The sequence below is a fragment of the Pavona decussata genome, unplaced genomic scaffold, assembly GCF_977016875.1.
Source record: "Pavona decussata unplaced genomic scaffold, jaPavDecu1.1 SCAFFOLD_366, whole genome shotgun sequence".
NCBI lineage: Eukaryota > Metazoa > Cnidaria > Anthozoa > Scleractinia > Agariciidae > Pavona > Pavona decussata.
The window spans coordinates 3,133,006-3,151,849 of NW_028145742.1; the positions used below are offsets into that span (position 1 = coordinate 3,133,006).

Here is an 18,844-nt window from a genome sequence, read left to right on the forward strand (position 1 = left end):
AATGAAGTGTTAACCAAAAACAGAGAGTATTTTTCAATTTATTTGTCTTTAAGTTGACTTCTAAAATATTTTATTAACTTCTCTTTCCAGAATTGGGAGTTACAACTTTTCAAGGACACTTCAAAGTTAGCCTCCCCAGGGGTCTCCGATGGTTTTTCCAAGTGACAATCAACCTTACAGTACCCGACACTGGAGTAATAACTTGAAGATTTTCGTCTCGTAAAAGAATTTCCTTTGAAGAGAAGGATGTCGATTTTTACTCCAACGAATCAAGTTAAACTAACTAATGTAGCGGTGGTAAGATTAAAAAAGGCGGGGAAGCGTTTTGAAATCGCATGCTACAAAAACAAAGTGATGTCTTGGCGGAACAAAGTGTGAGTATGGTTATTGCATCAAATGCTGACATCGCAATAAGCTATTTGAATTGAAAACTGACAACGTTTCACTTTTTAAACATCATATTATTCCAGGGAAGACCAGAATTTTATATCCCGAACAAATGTAACGCTATAAATATGACCAAAAGATATCATGTAAGATTAACAAGTTAAAATCAATGGTTTATTTTTGTATTTTTTTTACCAGAGAAAAAGACATTGATGAAGTTCTTCAAACGCACACAGTTTTTACGAATGTTTCAAAGGGACAGGTTGCTAAAAATGAGGACTTAACAAGAGCATTTGGAACAGTTGATCAATCAGAAATTTGTGTACAGGTAAATTAGAACTAAAACTATAAAATAGAGACATGCTGTTAATTGTCCTGGGGGGGACTCGCACAGAAAAGTGACAGGGGTGATTGTCAGAAATTTTGAAAAGAACCGCTAAAAGGTACCAGAATTTTGATTTGTGGGCATGGCCTGAACAATTTTTTACCCTTTAGATGTACCAACTATCAACTATGTTTTTTGGCTCAATGTTATGTTCCTATCGTCAGCCATCCCCTGGGGGAGGGGATCTGAGCAAAGGGGTCACAATCCTTAGGGATACTAGGCTTTACCTTTTCTTACCTATTATTCTAATGCTTGCACATTAATGACGAGTATCAACTGTTATAATTTTATTGTTGTGGAGAAGATGAACACTATATAAGTGATTATTACTGTTCCTTAAATTCTTTAGTTAGTCCTGTAATAGCAAATTGATATTACCACACAGTTACTACAGAACCCAAGTTAGTCCAACACTCTGTCACTCCGCGCCGTGATGCCGTGAGTTGCATGACAGAGAGTGGAGGGGCCAGGACTGGACTAAGCCCAAGTTGATTTAAAAATTCACATAAATATAACTCAACTATAATAATTTAAAATAAAATTAAAAATTGGTTAAATGCTGTTTTTTTTTTGTCACTGAAGATTCTAGCAAAGGGAGAGCTTCAAGTGTCAGAAAAGGAAAGGAGCACACAGCTGGAGTCAATGTTCAGGGACATTGCTACAATAGTGGCTGATAAATGTGTGAACCCAGAGACAAAAAGGCCTTATCCTGTCGGCGTGATAGAGAGAGCAATGAAAGACATCCACTATTCAGTTATACCAACAAGAACAACAAAACAGCAGGTACTGACCTGGCGTGGGAAACGTGCGGCAGGAATTACATGGATTTGTATGATAGAGTGATTCTTATCAGACCTTGAAATGATTATAAATGCATGAACAAAACCAGAACAACAAACATTTACTGTAAGGTGGCAATTTTTTATTGTTGATGATGATGATGATGATGATGATGATGATGATGACGATGATGATGATGATGATGATGATGATGATGATGACGATGATGATGGCCGTAACACATAACACCTGTTACAGCTGAATACCCTTGAGAGAGTCTTAATTTTACAGGCTGGTGATGTTGATGGTCATGGGGTCTTTTTACTCAGTAACCAAAAAGAGTGTTACCAGTGTGAAGTTCAATGCAACATGTATCTTAAACCTGCCGTGATGATGACAGTGACTGCAACAGTGATGACACAGAACTCTAAAGTTGTAATAACTTCTCCATCAGTAACATTTTCCTTTGGAAATATTATTTCAGCTTAAAGTTTATTGCTTTTCTGCCTTGCATTTATATGTCTTTGAAGGTTACATTAGTAACATGTTTTTAAACGAAAAGCAACCAGTAAATTAAATAAAGTCCTCTGAACTGGCATTTACTTCTTAGGCTCTTGAAGTTATAAAGCAACTTAAGGAGACAATGGAAATTGAACGTGCTCAGATGCGCCTGCGGCTGATTATTCCCAGTAAAGAGGCTAAGCGTGTGCATGAAAAGCTTAAACCCAGCATATCATCGGTGGAGTCAGAAGACTGGCAGGGAGGAGATTTAGAAATGGTAAGAACAATGAATAAACCTGGGACAGAACTGCTCAGTAGCTTTCATTTGAATAGTCACACTTTAGGGTTTCAAGTACAGAGTATGAAGTGGAATCACCTGGCCTAGTGCAGCAAAATAACTGAGCAGTACCACCATAGTACTACAGGTTTACAAATTTTAATTTGAATGATCTCGCTTTAGGATTCATTGATAATTCATAAAGTGAGCAGCCAATAAATAAGGAGCAACAATTTAATACAGTTTATGGGTATGTGTGCTGTGAAATTTACTGCACCATAATGTACAATGACAATAATTGCTGCTCATGAGTAGTGGCTTTTCCTATTTTTGTGAGAAACAAACAAAGATTTGTTAGCTCTATTTAGTGGTCTCTATTTAGAACTTTCTTTTGAGAAGCAATGTCAAAAACTCAGACTTCGTGCTTCATCAGGGGTTCCAAACACCTGTATATAAATTAATAAAAGCACTCGGCCACTTTCCTCTGTTTCTCAGTGTTTGGAAACCCTGCTAAAGCACTGATCCTCTTTTTTGACATATTACTTCTCACATTCATCTGGTTTACACTAAATTTATTTTTCAGGTTTGCCTTATAGATCCTGGTTGTTACAGAATTATTGATGAAACAGTCAGGGCCGAAACTCGTGGACGAGGAACACTAGAAATGATCAGTTTAAAAGACATTGAGGAAGGGGACGAAAGACTTGAGTAGTAGAAAAGTTGTATTAATAACATCTCATGTTTATCAAGAAGGTTTAAAAATGTAATAAATGTTCATTGCAGCTGTGACATAGGTTTTTACTCATATGATGAAAACCAAGACAGTAAAAAAGTTTACTGACAGTATGTATTAAAATGACATTTTATTGTTTGTCCTTCTCAACCAGGCTCCAATATAATACAGTTTCTGCACTTGTAACATTATTACGTTCAGGTTACTGTACCCTTTTCTTCTCTGGAGGCTCAAAAGTGTGTTGCGTAAGAAACCGACTGAACAAAGCGATCACATTTACTTAAGAGCAGAAGGCATTGGGGTTATTCTTCTGGTCTGTTGCAATCACACTTACACTATAAATGTCATGACACTCCCGCTGCCATAGTGACTGTGCTAGGGGAATTTTCCCTTTCCCTCTCTGGAAGTTAAAATAAGCAACATTATACATGTAAAAATTTACCAGAGGGAAAAGAGAAAAGGAGCTCTTCAGACGTTAGGTGCTGACTCATTAAAATATGTAAAAGATCAGGTTCCCTACAGAATCTCAGTACTGTGAGGCAGAGTATTTATAAATCCCCATTCCCTTGTAATGATGATATTGCTTTTAAGTCAGTGAACAATAACTTGAAAAATGCAATAGTTTGGCTGAGCACTTGCCCTTTTTGTTGCTCCACCTAACTGAGAGTCTAAAGTCTTGAGTTCTTCACAAAGCCACATTATGTGATATTACTTGATGTTACTTCACTTGGCACTTGTAAATACTGTAGCTTTTGACTCAGCAATCTTGTCACGGTGACGAGAAATTCTTTACCAAAGGAGGATTTCAGGTGTAGGCTGGCACTTCTTTAACATGAAAGCTGACATTTTTATTCATCAGAGTCAAATTCATCCTCATTAGAGACTACACCTGAAGTTGTCTTGGTCTTAGTTTCCTTGGCACTTTCTTTCCTTTTCTTGGTTTCAAAAGGGTCAAGGGGAATTTCATATTTTTCTGCTTTCTTTATGGTCCTTGTAACTTTCCTTCGTTCAGCTGAAACAAACAATGAAAGTGGTTACTGTATTTGAAGGAAATTTAGTGAATGAACTATCAATGCTAAAAGTTTTATTGAGGTGGGGGGGCATGGGGTTTATGGTATTGCCAGATAACTAGGAAGTCATATTAACACATGCATGGTTGTTGTAAGGCAGGGTTGAATTGCAGTATCGTAATTTCAAACTTACCTGGTGTTTTACACTGTTGTAATAAGTGCAACAGCTGGTCCTTATTGTGACGTATAAGGAATCTCTGGCAGGAGCGAAGCGTCCCTGCAGAGAAACAATGTGAGTGATTATAGAATTACCCTTGGTAAAGCTGGACGAATGGAAGAAAATTAACTAGAAATACGTGACTCGCAAAACCTCGCGAAGCTGGGGCTGGGTGGAAAACCCTCTTTACTCATATTGTAGCATCAAATGAGGAGATTAAAAGGGGCATAGGTTTTTTTTTTTATGAGAATGGTCTTTTTGTAGTTCCACAGGCTAGTTTGCGGTTTAAAAACTATTTCTGACGCGACGTAATGTACAACGGGTGTGCAGCGCTGTCGTGTTCGATGAATTTATTTCCCACGGAAAATTATTTTACGGCGGCCACAAAACGTGTAATTTCTTCAATGCAATCTTTCACAAAAAAGATTTCTAAAAGAAAGGGAAAATATTCAGGAGAGATAGTTCTGTATCCAGTGAATATTGATGAACATTGCAGTTGAAATTTGATCGTGCGCGCATATTTTTTCCGATGTATGCAAATTTTGCTCCAGACAACGCCAGACAGTCTGACGTCATTCAAGTGCGGACACCTTCAAAAAAACATATATATATATAAATATATTTTTTGCTCGAATTCGCGCAGCTTAGCTCCGCTCAGGCCGGCTCAGCCCGACAAATTTATTAACCTCGCTTCGCGAGGAATGATATCTATACCAGTTTGATTACCTCCCACATGAAGGACTCGGCACATACAAAGTCTCTTCTTGAACCTCCTGATAAATGTGATTGCAGACCAAACCATTCTGTAATAATCCCTACCACAGGCAACAAAAGCCACTCCAGTAAGTGGGTTCACATACTTCACTAAAACAGAACAATAATACAATCAGTACACTAAATACAACTGTGGCATTTTAGGTGTGATGTTGAACTGTCTGTATGTCCAAGGACAAGTTACAAATGTCTTGAGAATAATGCTAGCACTATATACCACTGTTAGTTATACTTCAATAAATCCCCCCAAGGTTTGGCCCTTTGTGTGTAAATGTATTACAGTGTCAAAGGCTACTGAAACACTGTTTTATAAATATTTGGTTGGCATGCCTCAAAATGTAGGCCAAACTGAAACTGCTGACACTTCAATTATGAATACTTTAGTCTATAGGTAGTACCTGTACCTCCCATGCATTCCATCTTTATTTTAAAATATTGAATTTGTAGTAGCTGTTATGTGCAAATTTTATGAAGAAAATCCAACACTAAGCTATGCAGGCTATATTCTTGTGCCTTTGAGGACACTGAAATTCTTGGGAGGGGTGTTCATTTTCTCTGCACCTCCCACCTCACCCCTAAAATTAAAACATACTACTACCTTTCAAGGAGCGAGCAAGACAAGCCCTTCCATAGTCCCCATGGGATTCTTGCACTGCCTTCTTCACCCCCTCATACACACATTTACTTGTCATGCTTTCATCAACCTTGTTGTCTTCAAATGAAATTTCCACCAACAGGTACCTATATGATAAAAACTTTGAATGGATGAAGCTTATATAAATGTGACATATCCCAATGATTTCTTGTATCTACTTGTACCACGATAGTCAATTACCTGGGGATATGAGTCAATTGCATCGCTATAAACCAAAAAAATTTAATCCCAGGTTTAACAACAACAACAATTTATTTGGTATTCCCACATGAGTACATGGTATTACTTAAAATTACAAAAGGGTTTCTCGTTAAATTAAATAATTAACTTCTGTCTAATACAGATGTCAGCTGATGACTGATGTTGCTCCATGCATTGTGCATATAAAGAGTAAGACTAACCTCTTTTTGTATCTGACCATGATTTTGTTACATCAGGAACCTCAAAGTTGTCAGAGAAAGCCCTTTATGGAATTCTCTCTCCCAAAATCGCTTTAAAACTGGAAAGAGATCATCAGCTTTTCAAAAGATCTTCAAGGTGCAGTTTATCGACAGGCGTTCCAAACTAACTTTGTGACCGCGCGTACTTTGATGAGGAACTCAGCAACCACGTTGTGTAAGAACACATGGCGCAACAAAATGGCTGCTCGACTAAAGGAAGCCGTGTTCTTTTTACTTCAGACATTACTCTTGCTTGTAATCTTTTTAACCTATCAAGTAGAGGGTAAGTAGAATGTATATTAACTTGTTATTCTTACAGACTCCAAAACAAAGTTAATACCATGAGAATATTGAGTGTTGATGACTCTCTTTCAGAATCATTAACTTCACATGTAAGCTTATCAGCACGCAATTAAAAAAGTTGCTTTCACAATGACACGAGAATTCAGTGATACTTAATGAGAAGATATACTTGGTACTGGTGAACCCCTGGGGAAACCTGAAGATACTTCAGGGGGTATAAATCGTTCAAATATGTGAGATAGCTTCTCATCCAAGGGGAGAAGTCATATGCTTCATGCTACAGATACCGGGAATGATAATATTGGTTGACCTGTGGCCCTTGTGTGGCTTATGTTCACCAGCTGGGTGAGCTGAGATTTCTTCCCAGTCTGAAGAGTATGGCACAACTTGACAAGTTCTTGCACATGCTGAGGCATTTTCTGAAAACTCGCCTATGTACCGGCCATGCTCTGCAGACTGGGATTTTCTTGGTGTTCATTTGGGGAAGATTGCACACAGGCCTAGTAATACATTAATTCTACATGCACCACTGTCATACTTATCCTCTCCCACAAACAGTGAGTGTGAATAGAGTTTGTGTTGGTAAATGTATACACAGTTACTGGCTGGGGCTGTGTGGAAATCTTGCCTTCATTTGAGATAGCAGGTTCGCTTGATAACTGAGATCCTGAACACACTGCGTGAATGCCCCTATACCCAGTCTGGAAATTGGAAGGTTTCAAATCCTTTGGAAAGTGGGGTGTGATACAAAATGTAGTGTTTGTGTAGGGGTCAAATGTCAATTAATTAATGATTTCTGAAATATTCACAGAATGCAAATGAAGATATGTAATAAAAATTGTACTTGTCAAATGAAGCTTTACTGATAATCTATAGTCACATTTTCAGTTTTTGATTTGTCTGTAGATTTCCCCTTTGATTTTCCAGTGCAATTCAATTCCCAGAATGGCTATATTCGTTTTTCACAGTTGTTGTGGATAGATGGTTGTTTTGGGGAAGAGAGTGATAGTAGACTGCAAGCAGTCCCTTTTTGGATAGTCGAGATCGCACGGAATAGCCGAGCGCGAAAAAACTGGAGCGAGCGAGCGGAGGGGGGGCTTGGGGAGAGGCGGGAAAAAGGGAAAAGGAAAAGAAAGTCTCTTCTCGTTTATTTCTCCTTGCACCAGTCTCGCTGCGCTCGACTGACCAGAAAGGGACTGCCTGCAGTCTAGACTGATAGCAGAGATCCAACCAAAACGTTTTCTTTTCCCAGCACATTCTACAAAACGTAGTAGAGAACCCACCTGGCAGGACAAATTAATAGCATGGTGGATGTCTGTAAGAACATTTGGAGCAAGTCTCCTCTTTGGTGGACTAGGCTTATCTTGGCTGATTGTTCAGATACGAGGAAAACCAAAGCCTGACAGATCAGAACATGGGGAGGAAAAATCCAAGAAGGTAAATACCTCAACTTGACCAAATTAACAATGCTAATTATAAGTAGGGAGTAAGATGTAATGAAAAGATCATTTAACAAGCATAGTTGAGCCATTCACCTTCATAAATCCATTTATTCCATCTTAAAAAGGTGTCCATTTCAATAAATTGTCTGATGCAGAGAGGTGTCTCACTCAACTTAGTATACATGTGTATATCTTAAAGAAGTTTTGTCATGGTTTCTGTCTTAGTAAGGTGGCTGTCTTAGAGAGTTCCTTTCTTAGGCAAGATTGTTAGGCAAGAATGTTATTAATTTTGTTAGTGTTATTGTAAAGGTAGTTTTTATATAGCACCACTTCCAGACATGCTTTGGCAAGTGTCCATCTTAGAGGGGACTCTGTACTAAGCGTTGATAAGAATGGACGTGACTCCACATGCATTGTTTATCCCATATCTTCATCAGGATAGTGAAAGAACTTTGAAAGAGTCAGCACTGCAACTACAGTCAAGGATAAGTACAAGAAGAACAGCCAGATCTGATGGAATTAAAATCTTTTTTGGGACACAGACAGGAAAAGCAAAGGTACATGAATCTACTTTTTCTCTGTGCGGCGTGTTTCCAACATTTAGGTTTAAAGAATGATAATATTAAATTTAAAAAAATTGTTGATTAATTATTGAACAATTATTTGTCTTGATACAGTTTTTGGTGGTCCATATTTCTCGTGTAGAATGTTAGTTAAATTATCAGTTTTCAGTTTTTAGGATATTTATTTATTTACTTCATTTAACAGATTTTCTTATTCTTAACTTTGTAGAACTTAGCAGAATCACTGCAAGCTGGAGCAGAGGAGTTGGGACTTAGAAGTGAAGTTGTGGATTTAAAGAATTATGAACCAGAAGACAGTCTTTCTGAGGAGGTACTGAATAACATTCCTGCTAAGAAGGCAGTCATTTACAAAACTAAGTAATGTTTGGTTTATCAACAGAGTTGATATCTAAAGGTAAATTGGCCACCGTAAAGAGATTCGAGTGCTGATGTTTTGAATGTTAGCTCTTCAATGAGTCAGTGAGTTGCTCTGATGAAGAGCTAATGCTCGAAACATCAGCAGTCAAATTCCCTTTTATGGTGGACAATTGTCCTTTAGTTATCAACTCTGTTGATAAACCAAAGGTTCGTTTCTACTCCCCACCAATGCAGCTCCACAGTTTCTTTAGAAACAAACCATTTTTATCCATTTACAAAAACTTCTGAGAAAAGCAGAAAGTCATCTGCTTTGCTAATGTCCAAATTTGTTTGTGATGTATGTGAGTGATGAAAATCTGCGAGTCAGCGAGCCATGTGAGCCTAGGTGTGAGCCATGTGAGTCATGTGAGCCGTGCGAGCCATGCGAGCCATGCTAGGCAGGCGAGTAATGCGAGCTACAGTACAAATGTTAAGAATTTTTTAAATGTTATATTTACCTTCACATGAGAACAAGAACAAGAGCATCGGAACAAGATGAATGAACTCGAAATATTTAATTCTTAGAGCAGGACAACGCAAACCATCACAAAGGACGTTTTTTTGAATCAGCCAATCAGAAGCCAAGTTGAAAACAATCAAATAGGTACCAATTTTACTTCCGGCTAAAATGCCTAACAATGCACTGAAAACCGTCAGTTGGGTATCTTTAAAGGGAAAGTGTACGTAAGTGTGTGCACAACCGTCACCCTCACTAATTTGCCAATCAGACGAAACCGAATGCACCATGTTCAAGCTACCTCCTCTTCTCTTATGCTATATCCACGGGCTTTAAACCTTACGTTTTCGCTTTCTTCGCCACTCGACGTGATATCATTGCCATCACCTTTTTGTTCTAACGACTCCAGAACCCTCTCTGCGCTAAGGGAAACCGTTCACGAACACTTCACAACCGACGCCAAATGTTTTGATTCGAAAGAATAGTGACTCGCAGAATACATCGGGGGAAGGGAGGGGAAGCTAAGGAAGCCAAAAACAATGAGGAAGTTCGGGGCCCTCCCCTCCCCTTCCCCGATTACTTAACTCGGCGCCTCACAGCCCAAGTACTAAGAACACGAACAATTTGATAATGCGACCGAAAACTTACCTCGTGCCACCTGAGTACAAAAAACGGGACTGAGAACTTAACTTGTGGCCTGAAGTCTTATCTCTCGGCCCATCGCAACCCCAAAAAATAAAAAAAGAATGAATTTGATAACGCAACCGAAAACTTAACTCGTGCCGCCTTACCGCCCGAGTAAAAAATTCGTCCAAAATGTCCTCAGATCATGCAAATGTAAATAAGACAAATAAAAATTCTTAACATTTGTACTGTGGCTCGCATGGCTCGCTGGCTCGCAGATTTTGCAGACCCGATGTATGTTTTCTGTTTACTTAAGACTGGTTTAGTAATCCAGTAGTTATCAGAAAATTGTGGAAAATCGTACATCATCATAACATCCAAATTCTAAATTCTAATTCGATTTGAAAAGTGTCCCAATTAGCGCTTTGCGCTAAATACATTTACACTTAAGGACGGTGCCTACTAATACCGAAATATTTTTGTGCGGCTTATGACTATGCGGGAAAAGCAGATCTTAGCAAGGCCTATTGGAATCCAAAAAGGAAATTGTGGGTAGCCACGCATTTTTCAGAGATAATTGAGCAGTAATATCTCTAAAAAACGCCAAAATATAAGGCAATGTATGGGATTTTTTCCTTAATTGAAGCTTAATTATCTCTGAAAAATGCATGGTTACCCCCAATTTTCTTTTGAGATACCAAAAGCATTTGGTAAGTTCTGCTTTCTGCGTAGAGTTTTAAACCGCGCAAAAATATTCCTGTATTAGTAGGCACTAACCATAGGAAACCCGAGTATCTCGCGATGCGCAGAACGTATGCGCAGTAACAATAGTAGGCACCGTCCTTAAATAAAGTGATTTATTATTATTAACATAGGGATATTTTAAAGTACTCTATCTAGTAAGGAAGCTAGAGTGTGAACTGTAAATACCCACACAGAAACTTCAAAGTATTGTTTAAAAGGGGATTTTTTTTTTTTTTTTGCATCTTTGGAAGAGTGAAAGGCAGGGGATACTTTGCCTCCCCATAGCTATTTCCTTCCATCTACAATTTTTGCAAAGTGCTTGTTTCTTAGTTAAAATATTTGCTTTTAAAAAATTGTAGGTGAACACATGTGTGTTTATAATCAGCACATATGTGGATGGAAAACCCCCAGAGAATGCAGAGTGGTTTTACAAATGGCTGGAGGAAGCTGCAAATGATTTCCGTGTGCAAAAGTCCCTCCTACAGGACTTAGATTATGCTGTGTTTGGGCTTGGGAATTCTCTCTATGAAGAGAACTTTAATATGGTTGGTATCTGTATTTCATGTCATGCAGAAAAAATAGTTATCGTAAGTAGGTAGATTATGGTTATCTGGGTGAGTGTAGTCCAGAGAAGGACTATTTGAGATGACATTGACTGACATTTCAACAACCTGAGTGGAAGTCTTCATCATCTAGTCAAGTAAATTGTGGATCCTCAGTGGATGGTGTAAATGTCTTATGGTTGTTGACCGGATTGATCAATAAAGTCACAATGTTATTGGTCATCAGTTAGTTAAGCTGTGATGTTATTAGCTGTGTAGACTGTAAGAAGTGATTTGTCTGTTCGTTCTGTCTTTTGTTAGTTTTGATTGAGTTCAGTCGTTTGGTCAAGGAGTATTTGAAAAAAAATCTGAATTTACAGGAGGATTTTCCTATACAAGCTGAAGCTGATCATACTATTGTCAGTAAAGAACTTTTGTTAAATTCACACATATATAGGTTGGAAGAAATGTGGACAAGTGGCTTGAGATGCTCAGTGCAAGAAGAGTGTTTTCTTTTGGGGTGGGAGATGAAAATGTGGCAAACAGCAAACATGGAGGTGAGGAATTTGAAACAAAAGTAAACAAACATGGCACATTGAAAGCCACGCTTTTTTTGCAAAATTTGTCCTTGTACTAACAACATTATCATTTTATGTATGCTAGGTTTGAAGTTTTGAGCATGTTTTTCTGTGTGTTTTCATGAGCATTCTTAGGGTTTTTGTACGCTTAGAATTATACAACAACAACTTTATTGCATAAATAGTAAAATTGCATACAAAGGCTTGAGAACCTGCAGTGGATTCAAGAGAATGCTTTTCAGGAATACTTTTCTGTGGTTCTTTGTGATTTTCAATTTTTTGTAGAAGTTTTTATCCAGCAGTTTATTTTAATGCTTTGGAAAAGATCAAGGTTAAATCATCAGTATAAGGTTTCTCAGCTTGTTACTGAAACATGTGATATTTCATTTAGGCACAGAAAATGACTTCAAAGTTTGGAGCTCAAACTTCCTTTCCCAGTTCAAGAAAAGGGAAGAGAAATCAAGTGAGAGAGACTGCCAGTGTTCTGGTGAATCACAATCTGCTGATAAAGCCCGTTGTGAGAATCAAACAGATCCTGTGAACAATGGAACACAAGAAGATGAGGTATGGCACAAACATTGCAGGTTACATAGCAAGTGGTACAAGAATCTAAACATAACATTGGCTTATGTCAAATCATTGTTGGAAAATGTCTGTATGGTCTCATACTAACCTGTGTGGCGTAATCGGGGAAGGAGAGGGGGAATGAGGGAGGTAGGAAAAACTGATGGAGGATTGGGGAGTTCCCTCTCCCTCTCCTCAATCCCCCCTCATTTTTTCCCGCCTCCCTCGCTCCCCCTACCCCTTCCCTGATTACGCCGGCCACACAGGCTAGTCTCATACCTAATCAATATTGTGAAGGTGCCTATATATAGTATTGCTGAGTTGCTGTTCCCTTATGTTGTTTTCTGTTGGTTAGTGCTGCTGCTGCCTCAGCAGTACACCCATGACCTTTGCACAGATAAAATATTGAACTCTAGGTCTGGATATGTGGCTTTGAGTCTTTCAACTTGTGTTGCTTGCTTGGGTAAAGCATAATCTCACAATACATCCTTGCAAAAATTGATGATAATAATAATAATGATGATGATATATGATGATATAATTTAGCTTTAATTGTCATGCCTTTGCTATAATTGACACCAGTATTCATAAAGTTGGGATAAGACCCGGGGGGGGGGGGGGGTACTCCCCTATATAAGGTATATAGGTATGTGCCGCCCCAAAGTACAGTACAGTACCAAGAGGTCCTTGTTTGCACTTTTCTTTTTAAGATTTTGTATGAGAGCAGCAGTGATGAATCAGCTGGTGAAGATGATGAGCAGGACAGCAAAGGTGGCTTGTTAGATTTGGAGGATTTAGGTCCTATGATGAAGTCACTGAAAAAAGCCAAGGTAAAAATTGAAACTGGTCAGTCACAGTCAACCCCTGGATGGATGCTCATTCTAGAAACAGCCAGAACTTTTAATGAGCATTTCCAGTGTACAGGTGTGGGCTGACATTGACAAATTTTCATGTGACAAACTACAACAAAGTCATAGTTCACTGTGACAAACTCTGACAAAGTCATAGTTCACATTTATAATGGTAATCACCCACTCACTCAGAATTATAAGTAATAAATTAAAACATTTTACTTGGTGATCTCAATATTTAACATCTTTGTCTTCTGCTCTTCATCTGTTTGTAGGAAGAAAAAGGTGCTATGAAACAGAATGGCCCCAAGAAAGTAATAGGTGTGCTTACTTTTGACTTCATAATGGAATTTTTCTTTGTTGTGACTTTCCCCGTTATTTTATCCAAACTTACAGTTCTTTTAGCTCTGTTCTTAGGACTTAGCTACATTAGCACAGATATCAAGCATGATGTTTCAACAGTATTTTCTGTTTTCTGTTTGCAAAGCCAAGCAAACATGGTACAAACGATGTACATGCTAAAACACAAGGTCAAAAGATGAAACCTGATGACTGCAACACAATAAAACCCGAGAAAATAAACCTCTTTGATTGACATCAAACATAAACAAACATTGGATGATCCATTTTGGTCTCTTTGCTTAAAACTTGAAGACGTCTGCCTTCACAGGAACAAGATGCAGAAGCTGGAGTGTGCATACAGACGACACTGAGAGGTGAAAAAAAAACGAAAAGTTTAATTCCTTTTTTTTTCCAAGGTAAAAAGAAAAATGTGGAACCCAAAGAGATGATTACACCAGCACTGGAGAAAGCTTTAACAAAGCAAGGTATTAGTCTGTCCACACTTTTTCACACTCGTAAATAAATCAGATCTCAAAGGAAATACCAGTGAACTATCTGTGGTTCTGGTTTATAGCAAGGTTCATTTTAACCTTATGAGAAGGAGCCTGACCATATTGAAAATGGAATAATGACCCGATTATAATTTGATATAATTTTTATTACCAAAGCCCTGTACATAATTCCCTTGGAATTTGGTCTCTTAGTATTATTTCTATTTATTTTGTAACTTGTAACATTTTATTCCATCTTATCAGGGTATCGTTTGATTGGCACTCACTCTGGTGTTAAACTCTGCCGGTGGACTAAGGTATGGCTTAGTTAACTTACTATATTTGGAAGAGAAGAGTTTTTCAACCAAACAAGTGGACTGTGAATGAAAGCTTTTTTGTACCTATAATAAGGTAGATTGCCAATAACTAAACTATAGAATATTTTTTCTCTCTGTTTCAGTCCATGTTAAGAGGTCGAGGCGGCTGCTACAAACATACCTTTTATGGAATAGAAAGTCATCGCTGTATGGAGACCACACCCAGCTTAGCTTGTGCAAATAAATGTGTCTTCTGTTGGAGGTAGTTAATTAGTTGTCTTTGATTTAACAGTGATCAGCATCAGTACCTTTGAATTCAAAGAACTTTTTCGTTGTTGTTTAGACATCACACAAATCCTGTTGGAACAGAATGGAAATGGAAGATGGATGATCCAGACACAATTGTGAATGGGGCCATGGAAAATCATCGCAACATGATAAAACAGTTCAGAGGTACGTTTTATCGACCTAACTGTTTGTAAGATTTCCTGTATCGCCTTGCAACTTTAGATTGAAGAACTTGAGCTGAAGTTGTTTTCTTTTGGCAAAAGTCCCACAAAACACCTTTACTTGTCTCTGTTTTTAGGTGTCCCTGGTGTTAAACCTGAACGATTTGAAGAGGGAATGAAAATAAGACATTGTGCGCTCTCTCTTGTAGGTAAGCACAGAACAGACATATATAGGCTAAAGAAATACATGCAAATTGCCTGCTCTCCGGCAGTAAAGGCTTTATTTAATTTGTCTGAAAGGTTGATTGTTTGTTGCGTTGTAGGTGAACCCATAATGTATCCAAGAATAAATGAATTAGTCAGAATTCTCCACGGACATGAAATTTCCTCGTTTCTTGTCACCAATGCGCAGTTTCCTGATGCCATCAGGTGGGTGTTCTGGCGTGATTTGTAATTTATTTCTAATGAAAGTAAAGTAATTGTGTAGTGCTTGCACAATCTCTCGAGCCAGAGGCTCACGATAAAGTGCTTGGAATTTGGAAATGTTGGTTTTTGGGGAGAGGGGAAAACCGGAGTACCTAGAGAAAAACCTCTCGGAGCAAGGCCGAGAACCAACAACAAACTCAACCCACATATAACACCGAGTCCGGGAATCGAACCCGGGCCACATTGGTGAGAGGCGAGTGCTCTCACCACTGCGCCATCTCTTCTCCTTTTCTGATCCATATAATGCATATTGGCTCACAGTTCCACTTTAGCAAATGTGTATTCTTTCCTCTTTAAGTTGAGGCTCGAGCAAGAACTGGGAATGCATGTGTCGGAATGAACAGCTTCCTTTGCGCACTAATTTGCATAATGTCAGAGACGTCTGGGTACGAGGCAGAGCTTAGAGTTAGCTATGGCTAATGGGAAGGAAAAAACTAAGAAACCCCATCTTCTAGCTTGCCCTGTCTCACTCCTCTTCAGTTCTCTAATGACGGCGATGCAGTTGCAGATAGATACGGAGCCGCCTGTTGGTGCCACACGCGCATATACACGCGTGTGGCACCAACAGGGCTCCGTAGGTAGTGCTACAACGTGCGTGCAAAACATGATTCCGTGAAAACACGCTTGTTTACTCTATTGTTCCAGGAACCTCATCCCAGTTACTCAGTTGTACGTGAGTGTTGATGCAAGCACAAAAGAGAGCCTCAAGAAAATCGACAGACCGCTCTTCAGAGATTTCTGGCCGCGGTTTCTGGATAGTCTCAAAGCATTATCAGAGAAGGTTTGCAGTCTTACACATTGGGTCTTATTGTAATTTGTTTGATACTTCGCGTGACCAAACATTGTATATTCTTTATTTTGTGAAAAAGTTTCGTAAGAAATCCTTCCTTTCAGTACTGAGCAAGCAATTCACTACCATTGTGTCATCAAGGTATAGCCACCGAGTTTACGTGCTACATCTACATGTACTCTGAAGAATCATTCGGACAGGTTTACCGTCATTTACAAAAATGTGTCGAAGGAACAAGAGCGAAGAAATATGAACACATATCTTTTGTCTTAAGCTCATTGATCGGAATTGAGACATTTTGGTTTGCATCTTCTTCCCTCCAGGTGTATATCAATGCTTATCTTTAGAATCTTTTTGTGAAAGAGAGAGCGGAGAGCCTGGGGTGTGGCTTGTGAACTTGCGCAGACGCAGTGTTGGGGTTGTGGGAAGACTAACTCAACGTTTGTGTTTTGAATCATTCCAGGGACAGAGAACCGTTTATCGTCTGACTCTAGTGAAATCATGGAACAGCGAAGAACTACAAAACTATGCTGATTTGGTTTCCATTGGCAAGCCTGACTTCATTGAAGTGAAGGTAAAGTAATTTCATCCACCAATCACAGCAAGCGTAGAGAATGCAGTCAACCAATCAGAATTCAATGTGAACATGTGCGACTGGTACTTTTCAGGGGAAAACTCGTGTAAGATTGGTTGAGGCTTTGCCCTTGATAAGCTAAGAAAACGATGCAAAATATTTGCACGTGCTGTTAACCAATTAGCAAAACCAAGAGGGAAACAGTTTCTGTAAAACTGCATGTGTAACAGTTGAGACATTTTAACGAGCCTAAAGTTAAGCGGAAGAAGTTCCTGCCCTACAATCTTCACTTATATAATCCTTACCAGCTGGACTGTTTGCCAAACTAAGGAACATGTTACCACTGATGTGTTCTCTGGATGTACGTTTCTTTCTCAGGGTGTAACATATTGTGGAGAGTCGAAAGCATCAACTCTGACGATGGAGAATGTACCTTGGCATGAAGAGGTATTTATAGATTCAGCTGTGGTTACAATTACTTTGACCCTTCCCAATTTCAAGTAGACATACCTAGGCTCCCTCATTGTATTTTCTTCTTGTGATTACCGTGCGAGAGGCGAGAAGATTCCCGACCTTTTCAACTTTCTCTGAACTGCTTAGAGAACAGTAATCTTGTACAAAATTAACATAGCAAGGCAAACAGATTTCAACAACATATTTTATTTTCTACGAGCAGAATTTTTTGCCCCAACCCCCCCCCCCCCCCCCCAACCACCCCTCTCCACGGAGTGAGGCTCTTCTGTCATGTTTTCACGTATCAAGATTGCCGAATTTGACGTGACTGTTCTTTGTTTCCTTAGGTTATCGGTTTTGTACAACAACTCGTTGATTTGCTGCCTAATTACGAGATCGCCTGTGAGCACGAGCATTCCAACTGTCTTCTTATTGCTGACAAGAAGGTAGGTTTCTGCTTTCTCTTGCCTACAGATTAGTTGTTACAGACTCCGAATTTTTCGTGGGATAGGAAGGTAGACCTGTGTTTATTACCATTTCGTACACTTGTTTCTTTGCGTTTCATGTATTTTTTCCCTCGCTGGAGAGTAAATTTTACTAGCCTTACCAAAAGAAATGCCATGAATCCTGTTTGTTCCCAGCTTTGTTGCTAGTCGCGCCGACTTTCGTTTTTCCTCAGTTTATATCAGAGACTGGGACAGGCCGTTTGCATGGAGTTTGAGGCGTGTCTTAAATAGTGGGCCTCTCTCAGTCGTGTGTCCACCATCGGTTATTGTCTGTCATGTTGCGGCTGGAGCATACCCTGCAAGCAGAGATCCCCTTGATCTTCCTTGACCGCAGGGATCTGTGCTTGCAGAGTAGCTGGAGCAGTGTAGACCGGTGCTAGTGTTGTAGTTTTTACGTATTTGTAATTTCTGTACCTAATTTTGCAGTTTAAGAAGGAGGATGGATGGTACACTTGGATTGATTATCCCACATTCCATCAGCTGGTAAGTATTTCATTCCCATATTCAGACCTTGAATCATTTACTAAACGCGCTCAAAATTGTTGGTCTGTTGATGAAATAATGCATTCTCACCGTGAAAACGAAAGCTTCTTTTAGCAGTAAGTTCCTTCTGTGTGGTTTGTTTTTCGGTGTATTACAAAATGAAACTGGGATTATTTTTCTTTAATTTTTAAGAAAAGACCAACGGCTGCTTTGTCTCTTCATATTGCTATTTTCTTTGCCTTTTTGTAGATGGGTAAATACGAAGAGAGTAATGGAACAGAAAACTTCACGGCCCTGGACTATATGGCGAAGACACCTGATTGGGCCCTAATGGGGCATGCGCAAAGGGGGTTTGACCCGCTGGAGACGCGCTGGCACCGCAAGAAAAAGAAGGACATTAGTGGCTGTTGAATAAAGCGTGCATTGTTATTGCAATTACAAAATAATCAACAGAAAATGCCAATTTGGTACGAGAACGATGGTCGACAATTCTCGAGGTTCTTATCTCGATAAATAAACGGGACTAGATTTGTAAGAATCTTCACATGTCCTCATATTAGAACAGACACAAGCCAGTCCATAAAGCTTTTAAGTTGACTCTGTGCTAAGTGCAAATAGTGGAAATAAATACATCTTTTAAAGCAATGTTCAATTATCTACAAGTAGCCCTGTAAGCAAGCTTTTTTCTTCCATTTTGTTTCAACATCCA

The 18,844-nt window shown here is 39.0% G+C and overlaps 3 protein-coding genes across 5 annotated transcripts; 2 read left to right on the plus strand and 1 right to left on the minus strand.

Moving 5' to 3' along the window:
* The first annotated feature begins 168 nt into the window (after nucleotides 1–168).
* Nucleotides 169–3,217, plus strand: LOC146452855 (ribosome maturation protein SBDS-like). Of its 2 annotated transcripts, XM_085097520.1 has the most exons (6): nucleotides 179–374; nucleotides 586–715; nucleotides 1,355–1,555; nucleotides 2,163–2,330; nucleotides 2,914–3,083; nucleotides 3,125–3,217. In XM_085097520.1, exons 1-5 carry the CDS (start codon nucleotides 247–249, stop codon nucleotides 3,040–3,042), a joined length of 756 nt encoding a protein of 251 aa, XP_084953646.1. In that variant the 5' UTR covers nucleotides 179–246; the 3' UTR covers nucleotides 3,043–3,083; nucleotides 3,125–3,217. The 2 variants fall into 2 exon arrangements, with proteins under 2 accessions (XP_084953645.1, XP_084953646.1); XM_085097519.1 differs by lacking the exon at nucleotides 3,125–3,217 and having other exon boundaries at nucleotides 169–374; nucleotides 2,914–3,119.
* On the minus strand, nucleotides 3,177–6,277 carry LOC146452856 (ribonuclease P/MRP protein subunit POP5-like). 2 transcript variants are annotated; one of them, XM_085097521.1, is made up of 5 exons: nucleotides 6,121–6,277; nucleotides 5,663–5,805; nucleotides 5,017–5,154; nucleotides 4,267–4,350; nucleotides 3,177–4,075 (listed from the first exon to the last, which is right to left on the minus strand). In XM_085097521.1, the coding sequence occupies exons 1-5, from the start codon at nucleotides 6,138–6,140 to the stop codon at nucleotides 3,912–3,914; spliced, it is 549 nt and encodes a 182-aa protein (XP_084953647.1). In that variant the 5' UTR covers nucleotides 6,141–6,277; the 3' UTR covers nucleotides 3,177–3,911. The 2 variants fall into 2 exon arrangements, with proteins under 2 accessions (XP_084953647.1, XP_084953648.1); XM_085097522.1 differs by having other exon boundaries at nucleotides 3,702–4,075; nucleotides 5,663–5,819; nucleotides 6,121–6,253.
* An 8-nt stretch (nucleotides 6,278–6,285) lies between these two features.
* On the plus strand, nucleotides 6,286–18,780 carry LOC146452857 (S-adenosyl-L-methionine-dependent tRNA 4-demethylwyosine synthase TYW1-like). The gene is made up of 21 exons (XM_085097510.1): nucleotides 6,286–6,442; nucleotides 7,715–7,899; nucleotides 8,342–8,461; nucleotides 8,697–8,798; nucleotides 11,069–11,254; nucleotides 11,709–11,808; nucleotides 12,221–12,393; nucleotides 13,104–13,223; nucleotides 13,520–13,565; nucleotides 14,003–14,071; nucleotides 14,342–14,394; nucleotides 14,538–14,656; nucleotides 14,738–14,847; nucleotides 14,981–15,052; nucleotides 15,167–15,272; nucleotides 15,975–16,110; nucleotides 16,583–16,693; nucleotides 17,072–17,140; nucleotides 17,494–17,592; nucleotides 18,079–18,135; nucleotides 18,385–18,780. The coding sequence occupies exons 1-21, from the start codon at nucleotides 6,310–6,312 to the stop codon at nucleotides 18,544–18,546; spliced, it is 2,328 nt and encodes a 775-aa protein (XP_084953636.1). The 5' UTR covers nucleotides 6,286–6,309; the 3' UTR covers nucleotides 18,547–18,780.
* The last annotated feature ends 64 nt before the right edge of the window (nucleotides 18,781–18,844 follow it).